This window comes from Metopolophium dirhodum, chromosome 4 (genome assembly GCF_019925205.1).
Source record: "Metopolophium dirhodum isolate CAU chromosome 4, ASM1992520v1, whole genome shotgun sequence".
In the NCBI taxonomy this organism is placed as follows: domain Eukaryota; kingdom Metazoa; phylum Arthropoda; class Insecta; order Hemiptera; family Aphididae; genus Metopolophium; species Metopolophium dirhodum.
The window spans coordinates 21,189,279-21,213,035 of record NC_083563.1 but is presented as its reverse complement, the minus strand read 5'-3'; the positions used below and the strand labels follow the sequence as shown (position 1 = coordinate 21,213,035).

General features: G+C 29.8%; 1 protein-coding gene across 2 annotated transcripts in view; it reads right to left on the bottom strand.

Annotated features, from left to right (window-relative positions):
• Nucleotides 1-23,757, bottom strand: part of LOC132942430 (discoidin domain-containing receptor 2-like) — a 178,660-nt gene that overhangs the window by 23,734 nt on the left and 131,169 nt on the right. For both annotated transcript variants that reach the window (XM_061010787.1, XM_061010786.1), the window contains exons 7-8: nt 8,535-8,711; nt 3,611-3,744 (exon numbers count right to left, since the gene is read on the bottom strand). In XM_061010787.1, the coding sequence (XP_060866770.1) occupies nt 3,611-3,744; nt 8,535-8,711 (311 nt within the window). The remainder of the gene's footprint in view (nt 1-3,610; nt 3,745-8,534; nt 8,712-23,757) is intronic.

Below are 23,757 nucleotides of genomic sequence, written 5' to 3'. Positions count from 1 at the left end.
ACGGACTGTTATTCGTCGAACTGTGTGGGGCGGCTCCAGGAGAGCTCTATCCCCCCCCCCCCCAAAGCTGTATTTCTAAACAAATTTATACTGTTAAAAACAAAATTACAAAAAAATTATCGACATTTTCTGAAAATTATGACATGGTCACCCCCTAATCATGCCTCTGGAGCCGCCCTGTGAACTGTGCCGGTTATACTACCTAGTACCTACTAACCTACTGTCTACTGCCTACTGTACTATCTACATTTTTTACTTTCATGAGACTGCATATAGGTACTCAGAAAGTCAGAAACGATATGTTAACACATATAAATCCTGACTCTCTCATTATATACCAAATAAATCATTTTATATTAATGCACTATTTTTATTGTAAATTTGTAATTAATAATTTTCAAATTTTGTTTGTAAATATAAGTAATATTGACTTTAAAATAGGTAATTTGTAATAATAATTGCTTATAAAAATAAAAACAATCAATTGACTAGGTACCTAATTTCTTTATATTTTTTGTAATAGGTATACTTTTACATCAAATAATAGTCAAAATGATAATTTTTACCGAATCAAAATGCATCTAGACAACTACAACTTTTACAAAGTAAAATTGTTAGGATATGTTTAAGTAAAAATACTTTAATTGGTTCAACTTTAAGTTATTAGATGTGTTACCATTCAAGTCTGTATATAAAAAAATAACTGTTTTATATATAATTAAAAACTTTAAATCCTTTCTGGATATGAAAAAGGTAATAATTAAAATAGAAAATAGGACATTTGGTGTCAGAATGGAGTATTTTAGAAAAGCGTTTGATCAAAAATTCATAGATTGTCTAGGTCCAAAAAACTACAACTTAATGCTAGTAAATATAAAAGGGTCTTCTATACAGAAGGGAATGGAATAACTATAGAAATGAAAAAACAAAATTAGATTTGGTTATTTTTAATACTTGAATAAATAATAAGGAATTATATTTAATATTAGTTAAAGGTATTTTAATTGTATAGATTGATTATTCATTTCTTGTCTGCTTTTCTGATTTATAATTAAATTGTTCATATTATATTATATAACTCTCTACCAACACCACAAGCATGTGCTTAAAGGGGGGTAGATATTTTTTTTTGTTAAAAAAAAAAACAAAAAAATTAATATTATAATAATTAATGATATAAACAATTTTATTTTGAAGTTTACTCAATTATTGTTTTATAATACAATAAAATGTATCATCCTGAAATTCTTTTTTTGTACTGCACAACGTAACAATTTTCACTGCACAAAATGAGTCTCACTTTACACTAAAAAAAACCCTGGGCTGTCCAAAATGTACTATCATAATATCATCTCATATTGATTATTTATTAAATGGCTACTCTATTTTAAAGCAGAAAGTGAATATCAAGATATAGTGTCGAATTTAATATTTCTAACATAAACCTGAAAGTTATAGTTTAATTAATTTCACTATGAGTTAGTCAAAATTGTATTATTATATATTTATATGATTTACTTTCAATATAGTATGTTGTATTTATATAATTATAGTTACTTATAAATTATAATTATATTATATTATATAAAACGTAAGGTATATGGTACCTAGATACTATAAGTATTTATAAGCTTAACTCATAACGTCATAATATCATATTTTAAATATAAAATGTTTGATGTTTGATATTTATTAATTATTATTTTTAATTTAATATTATTTAATAATTATTTCAATTTAATGTAATTTAGTGTTATTTTTTGTTATTATTAATACGGATGGTTACTAATTAGAAGCAATTAATATGCAAATACTTAATACTATAGGTGTATTTATTTTATACACCTCATTGCCATAATTTGGCTCCAAAATAACGAATCGTAAAGACCCTATTGATAAATAAATAGTAATATATAAAGTTATTCTTGAGCCACGGCTATCGACGATGATAAATCATTCATGATCAATGTTTGCGATGTTAAATTATTACTAATCAATACTAATTGTCTATATCAAGGTAAGTATATGAAAATAAAATATATATTTTTCATAATTTCATTAAAATATTTCATGAAGTGACATTATAGATTTTGAAATTCAGAACCCTATTCACATAGTGTCCAATAATAATGTGGAATAAAAGAAACAAATATGATCCAAAATATAACTAAAAAACTGAATAATTATATTTATATTAGATAATGACTAATGAGTATTACAATGAGAAATGTATACCTTAAAATAATTTATGAATTAAAAAATATTCGAAATAATTATAAAAGTTATTAAAAAGTATATTATATTATTATTCCATTTCATTAAAGTTACATAAAAGTTCATAATTATGTAGAAGGAATTTGGTACAGATTAATATTTTATTACGACCCCCTATAATAATACAAATATTATTCCATCGAAAATTTACAATTTTAACAATTTTAAATTCTTATTATACAAATGATTGACATTTTTACTTTTTAGAAACTGTCAACATAACATTATACGGTTTATTATGGAATAAAAAATATGATAATTAATTTATGGATTGAAAACTTTATTATTGTAAACATAGGTAGGAAAAATATGATTTTTAATTGATAGCTAGGTATCAACTCTTTAGTATCGAGTACGTGGAAAGTGTAAATTTTATATACTTGCTTTTACAAAGTTATAATAATGATATACTTCCCTCAATATAGTTGTAATAATCCTTTAAAGGTATAACTTCAAAGTTAAAACATTTAATTGAGTGGGCCGCACCCAATGAATACACATTAAACTGCGATTTATACACATGCAATTACCATAAGCCTATATTGATGATAATTGCCCATTTACGTATGTATACATAATGGTATAAGATACTTAGATACATAGTTAGCTCATCTTTATTTTGATTTATTCAACATAATATTTCGTACAACTCTGTTATTATTATCTAAGTTACTAAGGTACGATTAACGTCTCGCCGTAATTGGTGCTTATTGTATAATTGTGAAGAGTGCTATAGTGTGTTATCATTCAATTTCATTTTGCGACAGTTTGACAAAATATTTTCAGTTTTCATAAAACATATTCAAAAATCACCATGCGAAGTTATTGGGTTTAAATAATTATATTTGAAGCATTCCAAAATAAATAAAAATAGTTTAAAGAGGTCAATTTCGTGTTATTTTATTGATTTTGTTTTTAAATAATTAAAACTAAAAATTATGTTTGTATATTATGAGGTTCATTAGCACATTATTGTTGTTATTCCTCTATTGTTTTAGGTTAGCATGTTAAAGTGTGGTGTGCGAACACGCAGCCATATATGCTCCGAGTTTTTATTGTTACAAGTATATTTTTTTACACACACACACACACACACACACACACACACACACACATTCATCCCGTTTTAAGGATGAAGAAGTTTGTACAACATACTTCAACAGTGCTTGAAACTTACGATTTTTATATTATTTCTAAGAGATCATTAAGCCATAGCCGGCAGGTTTTCACTAGTTTTAGGATTTATTATGAAAATTCCCCTTTGTAAAACAAAATGAAATAACTCTGACGTGTTTTTTCAAATAGCGTAAAAAAGAAATATTCTGAAATTACTCACCTGTACGTTTTTGCTGAAAAAATTGTTGGTGAATATGTGCACAGCCGAAAAATTTCTTACTTCGCTAAATTCAAATACTAGTTCCACAAATCCCTTTGTGAAAGATTCTTTACGCCATCCAACCCATCCGTTACCTAAATCAAATAAAAAACACACATTATCACACCATTATAATTGTATGTCATTAATATTGTTAACTATTTATACTAACAATATTAGTTGAGATTGAAATTGTATTATAAAATATAAGTAGGTAAAAAGCATATTAGGTCATGCGTCATGTACCTTTTACAAATCATTTTAAAACTCGGTATAGACCTGATCAATCTTTAAAGGAGTATTGGGCGATCGTATTAAAAATGCGCAATCACAAAAAATTTACGCTTTATATAGATTATAGGTACAAAGTAAATTATTTATTAGCGAAAAAAAAACACAATTTTCCTATGGAGAAATAATAAAAAAAACATTATGATGCTGAATGTAATAATTTTAATAATATACCTAAACAAATAGTGGTCGATCACCAGGTATTTAAGAATCTTTATGTAGCCCACTTGTTGGAAAAGGGCGACTTCTGCTGTAATGAATGTGTTAAGTTATGATTGTGATTTTAATAAATTATGTCAACATTTGAACATCAAATGCTTATTAAAAAAACTTCGTATTAAATTTTCAAACTTTTTGATCAAGCAAAAAATTTTTACCAACATTTATAGAAAAAGAAAAACTAATTGAAAATTTGAAGATGAACATGAAATGATCATACATTTGGTAAAAAGATCTGGTATCCAAGATCATTCATTTTAGATTTACTACTAAAAACAACATTTGTCTATAACTGGTTTTGCACAAAATTCCAGTTTTTCTTAATTTTTCTTTTATCCACTAGTCAGTAGGGAATACTTGTACAAAATCAATTAATTTCCATAGAAGATAACTATGTTTGGTTGGCTAGTACCTACTAACATTGGAATTTATAATCCCCCTCACCCACAACTTTTAATCAAAATCACTTTTACAATTTTTTTTCAAATCAATTGGCCATTATGTACAGTTATTTAGTCAATTTGCCAATTGAAAAATTAACAAAACGAATTATTGAATTATTGGGGGGGGGGGGGGGAGGGGGGGGTATTATGACCATCCAAACATCCCTCCTAGGTTTACCTTTTTTTACAACTAACTCTTTTACAACATTTCAAAGTATAATATACCTCATTGATATAATAAGTAGTATTTGTACATTGTTATAATTTAAAATAAATTAAATTAACAATAATCGTTATAAATCTAAAATATAATAAATAAAAAAATATTTTGTGTTTAATTGACAACATAAATAGTGCAACACTAGATAAATAATTTGGACATAAATATTTTTATGAATAATTTAGATTCTAAACGGAGGACAGACACTATACTGGTTTTATAATATGATTTTTTTTTCACTTGTTTTTTATTCTGTTAACATTTTTTTATGGTAGTAAAAAAGATCGAACAGTTTAAGGTGCCTTTGTAGATTGGAAAGAATATACTTTAAGCTGGTCGTCTTTCGAATTTCCAAGTAGTTTTCGAAAAAAAAATAGGAAAAAGTAACAAAAAATATAAAAATATGTAGTGAAATGTTAGAAAGTACTGGTTTTATCAACATCATGAGTCATGACTATTCTCTACATTGAATAATTTTTCAAATGCAATAATTTATCATGAATTTAAAATTTAAATATAACCGCTTATAATGGCCCATTTAACTTTTGAATCTCTCATTTCATTTTATTAAAATTAATATTTAATATTTTTAAAATAGAAAAGTACGTTGATAACTAACTATTAATAATAATATCTATTATTATATTTCAATTTGATGAGAACCGTGTAGATACAGAGAATAATGTTTTATATAAAAACCGATATTATGGTAATAAATTGCCACCTACATAGGTGTAATAGTAGCATTGATATTCAGTATTAGATTATGGTATGCATGTGGTTATTTTTTATACTTTTATCCTAAACGTATTTTATATTTTAATCAATGCTTTAAGTATAGTATTTTAATGAGTCTCAAAAACTACACGGTTGCCTTAAATACCTAGTAGGTACATAATGTAAATATAATTATATCAGAGAAAAAATAACTTTTTAAAATACAAAGTACCAAATATTTATTTTATTATTTTTCGGTACGTACCTTATAAGAGTATTTGTTAAATATTAACCACATGTAATTGTGTTACCTATACCACAACCAACTAGCATATAAATCATAATGAACATATGGGCATGATTTATTTTCTTTAAAGTGTTTAAATGATTTTTCGAGAACATAGGTATACAATATGAGTTGAACTAATTTGAACAAATAACAATAGTCAGAAGAAACATAATGACTGACAAATAAATATTATTTAAGAATGTTACTATAGGTAGGTATTGTTTCACAAATCAATACATAAAAATATGTAAGTATCATCACTTAAACGTCTTTTTGGCCATTTATTTTCCATTTTACTTCATCTTTCAAAATGAAATTTCTTGTTTTATGTTTTAAGTTTGTCTGGTTATTCATTCAACGTGATCTATTATAAATGTTATCAAATCTATTTTGATTTTGTACCTTAAGATCTATTTTGCTTATCTTTGCCATAGGTATATTAGGTGCATTACACGTCTTCACAGACAGTGCACATCGTAAAAATCAATGATACTCAACTATTAGAGTCGTTAAAAAAACTTTTCACAACGTTTTAACGACATGTCGCTTTTTATTTGTCTTATATGCGTTAAACTATAATACTGTATTATTATTATTATTATTTCTACGGCATTTACCGTACTCGGCACCGGAAAAGTAACGATACAATTTACTATTATTTTTATATTATTATATATATATATATAAGTGTGAATTTAAATTTAATTTTATTCCTACGACACAGGCATTTCGGTATAAATTATTTAGGGAGCTTGTGTGTGATACAGTCACGGCGGTTTATACTTATAATACGCCACTGTGCTGTGTAAATTTATTATGACCCTAACCCCGTCACAGTTATTATGGTTTTCTCATTATATACTGTATTAAAAATTTCAATGATGTATATTATATACGTAACCCACACACAATATATATATACATATTTTTCTTTCCCTGATATATAATATATATATTATATATATGTATACGTCGGGGAAATAAATAATAATAATAATTATATTATGTGTATATAAAAAAAAAAAAAAACGAAACGGGGAGGGTTATGCGGTAGAAGGCTCAAGGGTTAAAGTTAAATAACTCTTAGAATGCGGCTGTGGCGCGGCGTGGAGGAGAGGGGAGCCCGCAGTCATTACCCGTTGTTCCATTAGTATATATAGTTTTTCCCCGATTTACTTTATCGTATTTCATGTCATGCTCGGAGAGTCGTAATATTCAAAATTATACGCGCATAACAATATATATACATATTGTATACGATATATATATATATATATATATATACGTTCACCTCCGTTCTGTTATAATGAACCCCTACGTTTCCGTCCAACCATCCGCCACCCACACCCTCTCCGTCGCCCACAACGCACCCCGCTCGCCACCTCTCCTCGCACCGACCCCCCCCGTCACTGGCGCAAAATATTATAAGGCTTTCGCGTTTTCCGAAGTTACGCACGTTTATTTGTTATTGTTATTGCCGGGGATTTTGAAACATGAATTATTATTTATATACACGCGGAGACTGCAGCGTGCAACTTTGCAGGGGCTTATTAAAACGTCCATATCATTAGCTTTTACAAACGTCACATTCCGCGAGCACAAACCGGCTGCGCTCCGAAAGTTTAGCGCGCATGAAAAATATATTAATTGAATAAAACGGTCCGTTGCCGTCACACCCGCAGATGCCCGCGATGTTAATAACAACAATCATCATAATAATATACGCGAATAATAATAATATTGTATAATATTATACGGCCGTATATAATACGTACACTGTAAAATATTCACTATGCCACTATCGAAATAAGCGACTGCTATTATTATTATTATTATTATTATTATTATTATTATTATTATTATTACTGTTACTGTTACTATTATACTATTATAGGTACTATATTATATTATCATCGTCATCGTCGCGTAGTCGTTGGTCTTTATAGTAAACTATATAATATATTATTATTGTTATTAATATATAACTGTTCGATACTTTCTGCCGTCGAACACTGCTGCAGTACAGAAGAAGTAAAATTATTATTCGACAACGAGCTATAAAATTAGACAGAAATTTAGGTGCTCGTAATATAATAATATACCTATATATATAACAATGGGTCGTTCGTGAGCGATTACGTATAAGAACGCTGCTGTCGCTTGGATTTATATTACGTGCTTACCGTTCCTGGATAGTATATATTTTGGAGGATGAGGTTTTACTTTTTGGTATATTTTATCGGTTAAACGGATGCCGTTATATTGCATCATAAAATATACAGATTAGATTAATTAACTCTATTATACGGGTATTAGTCACAATATAGTACCAGCGGTGCACCGTAGTCAAAAATGGTTATTACTTTAAAGTTGAGTATTTAATTAATACATTTAATGTTTGTATGTAATATATATATATATACATTAAAAACAATATAATATTATAAGTTATAACGGTTAAAATAATAAAAAAACATGGTTTCGTTAATCGCACAGACTTAAGTGATTTGTATTATAACTGAAACCATTATATAAAACTATTTATCAATCATAAAAGTGATATTTTTATTTACACATTGTCCTTATACATTATAACAATTCAGTTCGTTCGTTGTAATAATATTATTATAATGCTCCTGAATAGTTAAATTGTTTTAATCAATGTGCATACAATATTGCGTTTGTATAATAACAGTATTACGTTACCTTTTCCGTAACCAATATCCATTTTATAGTTGTCCTCCCCGCGCACGCCGTCGACCAAACGTCCGAGACCTCCTTGAATTTTGTCGTCACGCACCACACCGTCGTAAGAAAGGTCCGCCACGTCCGTGCTGTCATTCGCAGATCCGTCCAACGGGATCGTGTAACTGGTTATTCCATCTGCAAAAATATATACAATTATTTTAACGTGCGTAATGTTACAACTGTAACGGTGGAAATACGTCTCGATTATAATAATCACGCGTGATGATTTTTTACAGAAGAGATTTCGAACCACCCGCAAAGATATTATACATGTATACGCGCACGTCAACAACGGGGTCGACCTTTAGGTGAAAAGGTGGTTCGAGGATATAACGATATTATGCGCATGTCGGGTTTGGAATTTCTGCGCCATAGGTACCTGCCTTCCTAAATAATATACAGGGAACTGGGGGAAACGCGACGTCCGTGAGTGATGGACACCCCGAACGTTTGAACGAAAATAATAATATATCGTATTGGCTTGCGCGTATATCCATCTCTACACACACACACACACACACACACAACACCGTGTAGTATATATGGGTAGGTAGTTCGTTTATTAAAAACCAAACGCGAAAAGCCGATGGACCACGAAAAACTATACTCGGACGGCGGGGAAGTTTCACGTGAAAAGTTTTCGGTAGAACGAAGGACCAGAACGATGGTGTGACAGAAAAATCAAACTCGTACGAAGTATATAATAATTGCACGAAAATCGACACCTCATCGCCAAACGGCAAGTTGTAGATATATTGTCAATATAAATGATATAGTACCCAAAACCCGAACGCGCGTCCATCATTACGTCCGAATGGCAAAATAATACTGCGCAAATATAATAATATATAATATTATATGGTATGTGCGTACGTCAGCGGGAAAAGGGTCGTGTGGGTGTGTGACGGAACCGCGAAAGAGAACATTCCACGCAGCGTTGTCCGGTTGCATAATGATCGTTATGGCAGATTATTGTGGTGTTGCGGGTGGAGGGGGGTGTAGGGGTGTCACGTTTTTGATGGGTATTTTTTTCACCAAGAGAAAATATACACACACACACACACAAACTCTAAACTGTGTAGTACCTATTGCACGTCCGCACATGGGACGGGAAAACGTTTGTTTTCCTAAAATTTCGTAACGGGCGTATAATATATAAATAGTGTAGGTATATTATGTATTATAACGCATAGTTACATAACTCTAAATTGTACTGTGCACGAACATAACCAACGGTACTTTGTGTTTGAACGATGATATTGGTCTTAACGCGTTTCTAAAATGTAACACCTATCACATCCATGCCTTCGAATAAATTAAATAATCATAATATACGAAAAACTATAATTTCCATTAAATTGTACCTGGAATATCTATTCGTTTTTCAATTCGCTTGAATAACACGGTAATGAGATTATTATTATATTATATTATTGTATTTGCGTATAAAATATATATCCGACGTAGGTACTATAACGGAGTATAATAACATGCTATAACATTAATACTTATTACAATATACAATATTCATATAATGTCAATTGTTTTATTCGTCTTGTACGCAGGGCGCGTGGTCTAAGAATGACTGTTACCATTTATTTTCTGAAAAGCATTTCACTCTAGAACGCGAGTTACATTAATGAAAATTATATGGAAGTGTATCATTTTAATATACATGCACGCACATTATAGGTCCTTAAAGGCATAAAGTATATAATATAATATGTTATATATTACATCGACTCCCCGGCCGCGACTTCCGACCCTATCGGACTTCATCGTGAACGCGCACGACTCCTTCGTATGGAGTAAGTATATTATACGAACGAATTTCGTGGTAATAGGATGGTGGTGCAAATGACCGGTGTGGGGAAAGGGAGGTCGCCGCGCGTGCCACCTCAGAGGGGGGGGGGGAATGGTCGGTGAGATTGGTGTGGTTAGGGGATGGATGGGTGGTCGGAGGGAGGGAGGAAGGACGTCCGTCGCGGGATGTGTGTTGTACGCGACTGGGAGAGGACTGAGAAGGGATGGTAGCACCCCGTCGCACCGACGCCGCTGGTCAGTCTGTTGTAGGTGTATGTAATAATATATTAAATTCTTCAAAGCCACCGTATATAATATATATATAATATATAACCCAAACTCCCAGGCACGTCATAATATACGTCGCCGGCAACGCCATTTGGGTGCGGTTTTGCCGTTACGAATTTTCACCGACCACGCACAGCAGCTGTCACTGTACATACACGTAGGTATATAGATAGGTTTAGTCAAAGCCGGCGTCCCCGTGCCTAGAAAATAGCTCTGTAGTGGCAAGTTTTTCAATCTTATAGAAGCAAATTGTATATTTTAAATACCACAGTACCGCACCGCCACTATACCACCTCCACACAGTAACACCTTTACTGCAGGGTATTACTAAACGCCAAAGGGACCAGCCAGCGGGGAGTTTTGCGCCCTTCCCGCATTCTCTCGGTTAAATTTTTCACAAATTCTAATACAAATAATCTGCACGTTTATATAATATATATACATAATAGTGTGTAAAAGCGAAAAATACATTTATTATAAACTACCATACAATCAACAGTAATCTCGACGGAGACCCCACGCGGTTATAGTATGTACCGGGTCATAATCTGAGCACAAACATGTGGTGATTACGCACATTAACCACACATATTAACATATCTGTGGTAGTCACCACGCATGTTTACGTATGGTTTCTAATTTATAACTATTAATTATTATCTTTGGATATAACTTAAAGTCCACGGAACTTGGGTATACTCGTCTGTATATCCGCATATATCTGGCAGCCCAAGTAGTTGCTTCGTTGGGTCCAATAATACTCTTTATCGTCTGGAAACTTAGAGCTTAAACGAGACGCGCAAACGTGGTCGAGTGTATGCGACTTACAAAAACTTGCTTGAAAAAAAATTAGAATTAAATGCACATAAGTACTTGTATGCGTGGGGAATTTAATTCGCGACTAAGTCATTTGGTACACAATAAAATTACAACACATTACCGTGAGAATTAACAAACCCCCGGATTGTGCAAATATTTTATTTTTGAGAGGCTAATTTTTTTTAACCAGCCTGCTAGTTTTGTGAATGTACATATTATTATCGTTCCCATTTAATCTCGATAAAATATAATATGTCCGGTGCATATATACCATAATTAACGCGTATATAGTAATATGCCATGGTATGAGTTATGACGTTAACGCGTGTGAGTTTACACAGAATTAAATAATTTAATTTTTGTCACCCACATTTAACAATATTTTTTACAGTGTTTGTAATTATTTGATTAAAACTGCCACGCGGGAAAGGGGAATCATTGAACTTTAGATGGTAACCATTGTTGTGGTATTAATAATATTGATTTAAAACAATTTAATCAATTGGAGGAGGGTTTTTATGAACGTTTCATTACACTGTCAACTGTGATCTAATACGCTGGAATAATGATGGGTGGATATTGCCTGTTATTATAAAGTAACTATTTTTAAGTTTGGATTGGATAATTAGATAATTGAAATTCTAAAGTAAGAATCGAATAGAAACCTATAGCACTAGGAATTCCTTGTGCAATTTAACCAATTGCAAACAATCTGCAGAGCCCCGTATAGGTACTACTATTGTTAGCAATTATTAATTAATCATTTTAAAATTAAAATGAAAATGTATGAATATTTTTAGAAGTAATATCTGGTTCACGTTAAATATATCCACAGTATAATTTAGTTTATATAACTTGTTATAGAATGTATTCGATTCATTAAGAATGATTTTGGTTATAATACAATAGTTGCTGCGTTAAGAAACGTCTTATTTATATTTTTGCAAATTATCAAAAGATATATGCTGCCGATATAAAACCGATACCAGATAATATATGAAAATATAAAAACAACATTTTTGACAAAAACACATGAGCCGATACCACCATAAAACCGATACCATCCACCGATATATAATAAAACCGATACCCGATTACACAAATATTACCTAGAAAAGTGAAAACATTGATTATTATTTATTAATGGTAATAAATTCATAATTATCATTTAATAGTTATCACATGTTTGTTTATTTTCAGCCTTTAATACTTTAATATTAATTTTTCTATAACAGTCTATGAAATAATAGAAAATAACAAATTTAAAAATAATGATAATTATTAATTATGAATAACAAATAACAATAGACATAAATGTCAAATGAACCTTCACTATACATCGTTGTTTAAATTATTATTTTGAATATTATAAATATACAATATGTACACTAGCATTAACTATTTAGTATTTAATAACCTCGTAAGTAGTAACATAACTTACATAACTATCACTAGTAACTGCTAACTAGTAGTGTGACACTGCGACTAGATAGTAGATATTATAGTGATTGTGATCTATTGTATTCCAATTTTGAATTTTTAAAATAATATTGCTGTTAAAATATTAATTATTATTGTAATGTGATAACAACGACAGTCCTACCAATAATCTATAGTATTTGATTATTCATAACCTAACCTGTGCATTTGTGAATTGTGATAATATACTGTATATATATCTATATGTTTTTTTTGGTAGGTATTGGTTGAAGTATCGGTTTTGAAAAAAAAACCGATACTCATAAAACTGATACCACTGATATCGGCCGATATCTAGTATCGGTTTTAGTATCGACCCATCCTTAAATTAATTAATGTGGTTTTTAACGAACATTTGATATTTAAGATAATTTACAATATTATGGTCATGGCGCATTAAGATGACCGGTAAATAAATTAATGAATTCAGGTAACTAAACATAATATTATGATATGCAAGGACACAGACTCAAATAATTTCAGTCGATATTTTATTGCAATGAAATACATATTTCACTTATCACACAATTGACTAATTATATTGTATTATTGTAATTTATTATTCGAAGAGTACTTATAGAAATCTGAGACAATCATAATATGTATTATATAAGTTTGTAGGTACCTATATAATATATTTGTGATCTTAAGTACAAAAAATGAAATTATGACATTATTTTTTTTCTCTATTTAATATAACATTATGTTGTTTGCGCGTTCTGCAAATATATTTGTATTGTTTTTACCTAAGAAACTATATAGGCGTAACGAGTTACAGACTTCCATCGCTATAAACCGATTATTATCACGAATAATGCGCAATGCACATTCAAAGTATATGTCAAGTTGTTTTTATCTACTACTAAGTTTTCTAAGAACTACTGTTGTTATCTCAAACTAAGTTTTCCGAGCAGAATTATAGGTGAGCACATATTTTGACATCTTAAAAACCTGCCAAGAGATTATCCATTTATCGGAGAAACTGTTTCGAGTGTGATTCAAACTTGTGTATCTTTGACGAAGTTTGCTCTAGTAAAACATCCAAAACACTTGAAACCAGAAACAAGTCAACTTAAAGCGACAAAGGTCCAGATGTAGTGCCTAAGGGGATTTGTTATATTATGACTAATCGCATCATCCGTTTAATAATAACTTAGGCCATGATCTAATTTCATATTTTAAAGTTTTCTGCTATGCTACACCAGTTTTAGATATTCGCTGAAAGCATAATTTCTAATATACCTAATAATACACCTACACTTAAGATTTTGAGATTTTGTAAAGATCCATTTAAGTTTTATAATGATTTTTTAAAACTGTTTAATCCTCATTAAACTATTAGTAGTTATTAAATATTTTAATTAAAAAACTGAGTGACAATTTGATCTTCTGTCTATGTAACACCATACAGCTGTACTTCTAGAAGTGTCTTTATTCGATTGATCAACCTTATATTTTAATTTTTTTTTAAATTTTTTTATATCATTATTTATATTTATTTATAATATGTAAATAATTGAATGACTAATTTAGCACGTTTATACTAATTAAACTGACGAATCTGGATACTTCGAACCCATAGTGGATTTACCGGATTTACTTCTCCTTTAAGTTAATATTCAGTTAAATTTAATAAGTAGGTGTAGGATAATAGCCTGCAATGTAATGCAGCTTTTCTACATGATTTAGTAGTTGTTTAGTGTTCAGTTATATTATGCAACTAAGATTCAAAATTTTATGGATATGAAAATAATGAGATAAATATGTTTATGATAAATACCATGTGACACATATAATATATTTTTATATTTACAGTTTTAAAATGTGTAGTTCTCTATATCATTGTATAACTATTATTAACCAACTGTATTAGTCCTATTAAGATACCTATTTCATATTTTAAAATATGAATAATTTTATATTTATGTTAAACAATTTAAATAGCAGAATTAAGATCGTTCAGATTAGTAATTTGTGTAAATAATAATAATAATAATAATAAATTGCTTTTACCTTTTCTTATTATTATATTGGTACCTACGTAATATAACAATAATACAAAATACCATTTACATTTTAACATTTACATATTGGTACTTAGGTACCTACATAAGGTCATACTCGATTTTAACGTTGGATGATAATATAGTATTAACGTACTACATAAACTAATATATTATTAATTATAATCAATAACTAAATTATTTTTCACTAAATGAAATATTAAGACTAGATGAAACTTTTTCATACGTACTGAGTTAAATAATTTAATTCTAGATTTATGGCATATGTATTACCACCTACATACAGAGTTACGCAGTAAATAATTTAGTTTAACTCTATTTAGAATTTAATATACCTGAATGATTTTATAATCATTAATAATATATTATTTCGTGAAATTTATGTAGGCTTTTCAGCAAAGTTACGACATTTAACTTTAAACTTGTATTCGTTTATATTTTCTTTAATTTTAAACAATATCATTCACTAACGGTGTGGCTTTATAATTAAACTGTCAGAAACTTAAGCCCAATAGCTCTACTGAATGGAAAATCGAACATAACCTCTTAACTTCCAGTTTTAATGATAATGGCTGAAAAAAATTTAATTTTCAAATGTCAATCAATATACGTTTAATTTCCGAGTCATCCGGAGAAAAAAGTTATAAAAATGAATATATATTTATATAATATGATTTTATAATATACAAGTTTTCAGTGAAACGAAGCAGGAATTTGTAAAGGTTTAATATAAATTCTTTAAGTACCTACCTTCTGAAAATAATAATAATAAAAATTACAAATAAAGAAAAATGTCAATTCAAAAGTTTTGATATTATTATAAAAATATTTTTGGCATCTTTATAAGCTAATACTTACAGCCCAACAGTTTACTAAAGGTCAGTAATAAACAACAAAATACTAATGGGTTTTTTTAATTTTAATTATCGAGCCAATCTTTTTTTTACTTATCTTTGTGCAAGGCTATTGAATTATTAAAATTTACAATTCCATTAGGTTCATATATTTTTACTGAATTGTAGGTTCCTAAATATTTGATACATTCAATTCGGAACAAATCTACTATAATATATTTTGTTCCTGTACCTACATACACGACGTAAATAAATAGCTAATATTTATTTAATACATACATACATATCTTTAATCTAATCTATATTAATTTTGACAAATTTTCAAATTGACAATCCCACGTACATTTCAAATTGCAATGCTATATTTATTCGGAAATTTGTTTATTGCCATCGTATTAATATTTAATATTGATAAATAACTAAAAATACTAATATAATAACTAACCTTCTTTAAAACTATTCTTATATTTTGAAAAAAATAGAAAAAAAAAATGAGTTTATATCAATGCAACTTTTCTAATAATGTTTGCAGCACGGCGTTTGTTTAATAGTTTTTTTATTTTTACTTTGAACGATCAAACATCGCATATTATGGAAAATAAATCTCGGAGTATTTTTAATTTGTTTTTATATAATATAAATTATATTATATTATATGTTGATGGTACTAATACGTCCTATATAATCATCGATTGAAGAAAAAAACGTAATATTTATACTAAAATCGTACATACTAAAATATACAACGTTTGAAATTTCTGAATAATATTAATATTATAGTTCTTCAATTATAATTAATACAAACGGCTTAGATCAAACACGTTCAGTTTTTTATTTGTGCAAAAGGTCAACAAGTTGGTCATTGTATGGGTATTGTAACAGTAACAATAGCATTTGCTGTAAGAGGCTCATAACACGGTCATGAACCAGAAACGCGGACGTTTTATATTAAGTTACCCGACAAAGCCAATTTGTGTTCATCGGCGAAACGGACAAGCTTAAGTCAATTATTCACTTTATTATTACCGTCTCTCCAAATACGACTACGGTCAAAATGTCCGACGATCAACCAAAATTCCCACATAGTTTATTAATTAGCTGATCGATTAATTAGAGCGCTTTCTCCGTCAAGAACTCCAGTTATCGAATTACGCACTCTGAATCGTTATATTATTATCGTATGCTTTTGCTAATAAGATATTATTTTTAAAGGACCTGTCAAGTTATTACAGGTATAGATGTAGATTTTTGTAGTATTGGTTCTAGATTGCTTTTTTCATTCAGATGACACCCATTTCATATTATTTAAAAATACTATTAGATGTATTGTTATTAATATAATATTACCTAACCTCTGTAGATGTCAATTGTGGATTGAATATTATTGGATTGATTTCATCTATTGATTATATTATTATTTACATGAAATTTGATTGTTTTATTTGTTTAAAAAAAGTGAAATATTAATAAATTACGCGTGGATAAACGATTTTAAATTTTTTCATTCCGCGCCGATCATTAAAAAGAAACACGAAACACTTTTATCGCTAATTTCCTGTTAGTATTACAATATTTAAATGGAAAGCTACTGTCTCACTCTTTATATATTGATTGTGGCTACCATTGTTGCCAATTAATTAAAAGAAAAAAATGTATATAATATATATATATACACCTATATTATAACGGATTATATATATAAACCGTTAGTCGCCCCTAAAAGTTTGCATTCGTTGAAACAATAACACAGAATTGGAAAAGACGAGGAGAAAGAAAAAAACCCGTCCACCGACAGGAAACTTTTCAATTACGTTTGCACGCAATGGCTAAGTTTTTCATCCTTTTTTTCTTCAACTTGCGATCATTCTTCTTCGTTTTATTATTGTTTATTCTGAGCGATTAATATTGGTTTTGAAAACCGTCATCATAAAGTACTATAGTGTATTCGAACTGATCACTATTCACAATAATGTAAATAATAATAATATGGCGGGACAGGCGAAAAAAATTGTATTTCTAATGTAAAGATGTTACAGTTACACGACGTAGACGTCTTTTTAATTATATTATATTATACCATTGAGTATAATGTAATATGATGGATACTATCGCTACACTCAATTGTTATAGATATTGCTACGAAATGGTATTATTCGGTTAACTACGGACGAACGTCAGTTTATCCTACAATATTTGTTTAAAATACTCGACAAATAATATATTTTATGATTTACCAAAATATTGTTATATTATTAGGTGGATAGACATTTTGGTATGAAAGAGGAAATGTTTTCTTAATACATTACCTACTATTATAACATCAATATTTTGACTTGTAAAAAAAAAAAAAATATTAATATCATATTGGTATTTTTAAATTTAATAAAACCGATCAAAGTGGATAATTTTAATTACTTACTATTTCTAAAGGACCAATCTGATAATTTTAATATTTATTAGAATATTGTTTAGGTGCAGGAATCATATTCTTTATTCTCGAGGATGTTATTTGATTTCAAGGTTTCAGTGAGCTATTGTTTAGAAGATTAAACATATCTAGGTACACTGCACTACTACAGTAATTAGGATTTTTCGCACAGTTTTGAACTTAAGGGTCTCTAGTAAGTAGTAACTCAAGTAATTCAACACAAACGCATCGGTGATTTAAAGAATTGAAACATTATCAAAGTACGGATGGATTTTCACTACTTTTATCAAAATATGAATAATAATATGTAAATTCAATTATTAAAAATTAAAAATTAAAAAGATTATTCTATTGTTATTGATACAACAGTAAATCAGGTAATATTTTTACGATGGAATCGGTTGGAAGAATAATGAGAAAATGCATAGGATTTTATTTTGAATTTAAATTGTAGTCTGTATTTACAATGATATAATAATAATGTATTATGTATTATTTTTTATTTCTTATAAATCAATAATAACGGAATAATATTAATTTGCATATTCGTTTATTTAGTAGGTACAGGGTAATATCTAATATATACAGTTATTAAAGTTTTTAAATATTTAATAAATCTTATAAATCTAATATAGTATAAATATTTTGTAAATCTTGAATGTTTTAGAGAATTATTTGATTAGGGGAAAAATTATTTAAAATATCAGATCGATGGTTATAATAAAAATATAGTATGACAATACGCAATACACAATAAAATCGATACGCAATACAAATGTAAAACAGAGTTGTTTTTTTTTTTAAGCGAAACGATATAAATTAATAATTTAAAAAAAAGTAATTGTAGAGTGGATATCCATCCAAATAAAACTTATTATCATACGATATCATACGCGATATTATAATTAATTATGTGATGTTTTTTTTTTTTAAATTTATCACTGGCATTCGGAGTCAATTAGCCGGATCATCACAATTATATTTTCAATATTATGTTTAATATCCGACCAGCTGACCCTTTTCAACGTCCGATTAATACAAGCCAACACGAGCCGCATTATAATCCGTTAAGGATTTGTCTGTATCGGATATATACGCGGCGGACGAGGGAGGAAAAAAAATCCTAACCCCAGGTAACTGTTAGGGGTCGAATGCTGGTTATTATTTTGGCGTTTGCTGAAACTTTGGTACTCGGAGTAGTGTACACCGCATGGCGAAACGTGTCCAGCGTGATTAATCGAAATTCCGGTCGGTCGTTCGGTAGTAGAATATTGCGAACCGCGGTGTGTTTGTCGGCAGACGATGTTTGTTACGGGGGGGGGGGGGGGAATTCGTGGCCGCCCATATTTTCCTTCGTTTTTGTTACGGTATGTATATATAATATACTGTAAACTATAGTGTACAGTGGGTATATATACAGACTGCTGCAGTGGTACAACACACAGACAGTTATGGTTAGAGGAATATTGCCGTCACGTACGGAAATCTCGTATCCATATATTGCGTTAAGAGCCAATTTTTTCCCCTCGCCGACACTATATTCGCTAGGTTATAAATTCTAAAATGAATTATTGCCGTTCCGTTAGGAATCGACAAACCTAAATGAACGGCAGGCCGGCCGGCTCTCGTTGCGCGAACTCGACCGGTATAGATAGCAACTGCGCAATACGTATGATTTAAAAGTCAGAGTTGTTGGAATATCGTACGAATCACGGATTCACGCCACTTAGGGCCACATATAATTATACATATTATAGCGGCTTAAACGCCCTTGGGCGAAACTCTGCCACTTTTGTTGATCCGCGCGGTCGATTGCTGGGAAAAATTTTGGCTTTTTGGCTATTTTTTGGCTGTTTTGACGATTCCAAAAACGCGGCGGCACGTTTCAATAGCTATGTGTGGCCCTTACACTTCTATACTGATATGGGATACATTTATTTGCCGTTCGTTCCAATGTCGTAGCACGCCGTTATCATGATGTATGCAAATAATAATATTATTATGTACCTATATCATATAATATGAGAAGTCGCCAGAATGACACCGTATGGGTGACTTATTATGTACTTAATGTAATGTAAATTAAATTATTAAATAATAATTAGATGGTGTTCATATACATTTGTATGTTATCTGGTCGGTAAATAACGAGATGTATACACGCTCGGACAATTCAGACAAATCGAGAATAAAGGAAATACGCCTTAATGCTTTATAGTTCATGTATTGATAAGATGGATAAAGCAGTCACCGTACGCACAGTAGGATGTACTCTGAAAGTGCAATAAAAAAAAAGAGTGACGAGGAACGCAAAAAGGGTTTTTGTTTAAAACGAGTAAGCCTTTGGGGGTACAATTTCTTGTTAGCCACAACTATCAAAGGTGCCGGTGGTAAATGTAGCGGGGAAATAATATATTATTATACCGATGGTCCTTTGCGGACCAAAAGGCTTTTAGGTACCGTGCACATTGAAACACGCGTGCAAAGAATTCAACTGGGTCTCGGTAACGGCCAATACGTTCTCGGGGAAAAATTGTTTGATAAAATAAAAAAGGGCGAAAAAAAACATTTCACCTGTTATTTTCCAATTCGTATTTTCCATTTGTATTATTTCTCTTCCAGCCACCGACACGTATCTATCGGTAAATATCAACAGAATAGAAGCTAAAATCTCAGAGACACGTGCGCCATCCATTTATATTATAGACTACAGTACAAACAATAACATTTTTTAGTTTTGATTCACCCAACAACGCTTGCTAAAGTACTTTTGCATTCTGCATATTATTGTTTGAATAAGTAAATCTTGCAAAATCAATACACGCCATGTTTCATTTTATTTTTTTCCTTCATGCAAACAAATTCAATTCTAAACTTATGTTTTTAAATAATATTGCATGGAATATTGTAATGGGCTAGGTTTTTATACATATATAAAATATAAATATATATTATATTTATTATACGAGTGCGTAGTGTATACATACGTTGTATTTGTATATTTTTTTTTTAAATAAGAAAACACATTGAAATATGATTAAATCGTTGGACTGAAATGTATTTAACCAAAGATATGATGCATTGTTCAAATATTGTACAGAGCTCTGTAACAATAAAGCTTAATCTTAAATGTAAAGGCTAAACTGTTTTCATTTAAAAAAAAAATCGATTTGTATTTGTGTGGAATAAAATAACTGTTTGTTAAGATGGTGCAATAGTAACAATGTCTTGGGGTAGGATACTATACGAATGCGTGTTCACTAATATAATAACGGTTATCACAAATACATTTAACCATACATCAACGAGAATAAGTAAAAGATAGTATAATATTATTTTTGAAAATGCTTTTTTTTTTATATTAACGACATCAACAAAAATTTACGTCAATAATCCTGAATATGGAGTAGGTATGAACAACAATATGACACAACCTTCAGTGTTATTTTACACTCGTACCGCCAAAATTGATTTTATTTTGTGTCAAATGACGGGTGTGAGGTCTTATATTGCAGAAACTCAACGCATATAATATGATATAATATAATATAATTGTATTATACCTACTTTAAATGAGGGAAAAGATGGATGTTCTTTGATAAATAATTGGTTATTTTTTTTTTTTAAATTTCTAATAGATTTTATATAACTGTTTCCGATATTTGAGTTCATATTGATATGTATTGTATCAAAACCGTACTAACTATAATATTAAATGTTTGGATGTACCTACACATTATGTGCGCGTTAAATGGGTCATAAATAACAATTTTATTGATTTTTGTGCGCGTGAGACCCTCGAGTAATACTTATTTTAAACATTGGAATAATTTGGTTAATAATTACAATTTACATGTAATTAATAATCGATTCCTATTCTGAGTTTTAGTATAACGCTCAAGTACACTTAATTAATTATTATACAATTTCAGTGATTATAATATGGTTATATTATGACGTATTGCTGTACATTTGGCAAATGTATAGTTTGCACAAATATTATCGGTTATAAATTTTACTGCATAAAAAGATCTGTGAAATCCCATGCACACAAATCCCATGACACATGTTGAGTCTTTATAATATGTCATTTTCAGTAATTATAGTATAGAATATTAGCATGAATGTACAAATTTGTTTATATACAGACATAAATTATAACATTTATATTATAATTTTTATTTCTGTATGATCAGTGTCAGTCTGGCCCATGATTTGGACCCTGGCCCAGTAATTTTTAATAGATTACATACTATAAAAAAAAATAAGTGTATTTTAATACCTACATTGAAATATAATTATTTTATTGTTTTTTAATAATTATTATTAAAAAACAATTATAATCAATAATATTTAATGTAATTTTTTTACATTTGTACACTTAAAAAAAAATATTATACCTAGGTTTCTTATTGTCAAAAAAAAATATTAAAATAATAGTATTTTTAATTAGTTACTATTATAGGATTCTAACTTACCTACTAATATTTTATCTTTGTGTTTTTACATTTAATGTCATCTTCAAGAAGTAGGCAAGTTAAAAAGAACTTGGCTTATCGAATATCTAATTTTTAATATTTTATGTTTTGAAAATGCTTGTTCACACTTTTTATACGTAAGAACCTACATCGAATTATAAAAATGTGTTTGAATGATATACAGAATGTGTTGAAAAAAACAACATTTTTAATTATTTGACAAGAATTCGAAATGTCCTAGTGATTCAAACATTAATTTTCCTATATGGCCCCCAATATTGAAAAATATGCAAGATATCCCTCCCGTGCATTCGCCGGGTGGGTCAGACCAGTGCTGAGTATAATGAAAATAAATGTGTACGATACAGGGGCGGACTGGGAATAAAAATTGGCCCCGGGGAAACAAAAATTCAGCTCAACTTTGGGCTAATAATAAAATATTTATGAGTTATCAACCCAAATTTGTTCAGGCAGCCCAATTTTTCATCAGGCCCAGGTGGAGATCGATCACCCGCCGGCCGCCACCCTAGCCGGACCTCCCTGGCACGTTGTGATAACTGCTGATGACGTATAATTTCAATACATCACAATCGTCGGAAAATTGTATAATAGTGATCGTACGGTTAAGGTCTGACGACCGACAGTGTGCACTGAATTTATAATTTAAGTAGGTAATTTAATTCTACTCAATCCTATCACTTAATTCACTTATACATCTTTGTGCACTAACACCGGGGTCTTACTCGTTAATTAGACCACGCGTTTCGACAAGACGCCTATTTGTTTATTCCGCGAGTCGCGCTACGAGGAAAGGTACCTAAGTATTTGAACGTAACACACACATATACACACATACACACACACACACACACACACACACACACACACACACCACACACACACATAAATAATTGTACAGTGTCATATCTCTGTGACCTGGATCGTTTGAATCAACGACTTCGTTATATAGTGACACGGCGAATGTGGAGGAGTAATTTGAGCGACGAA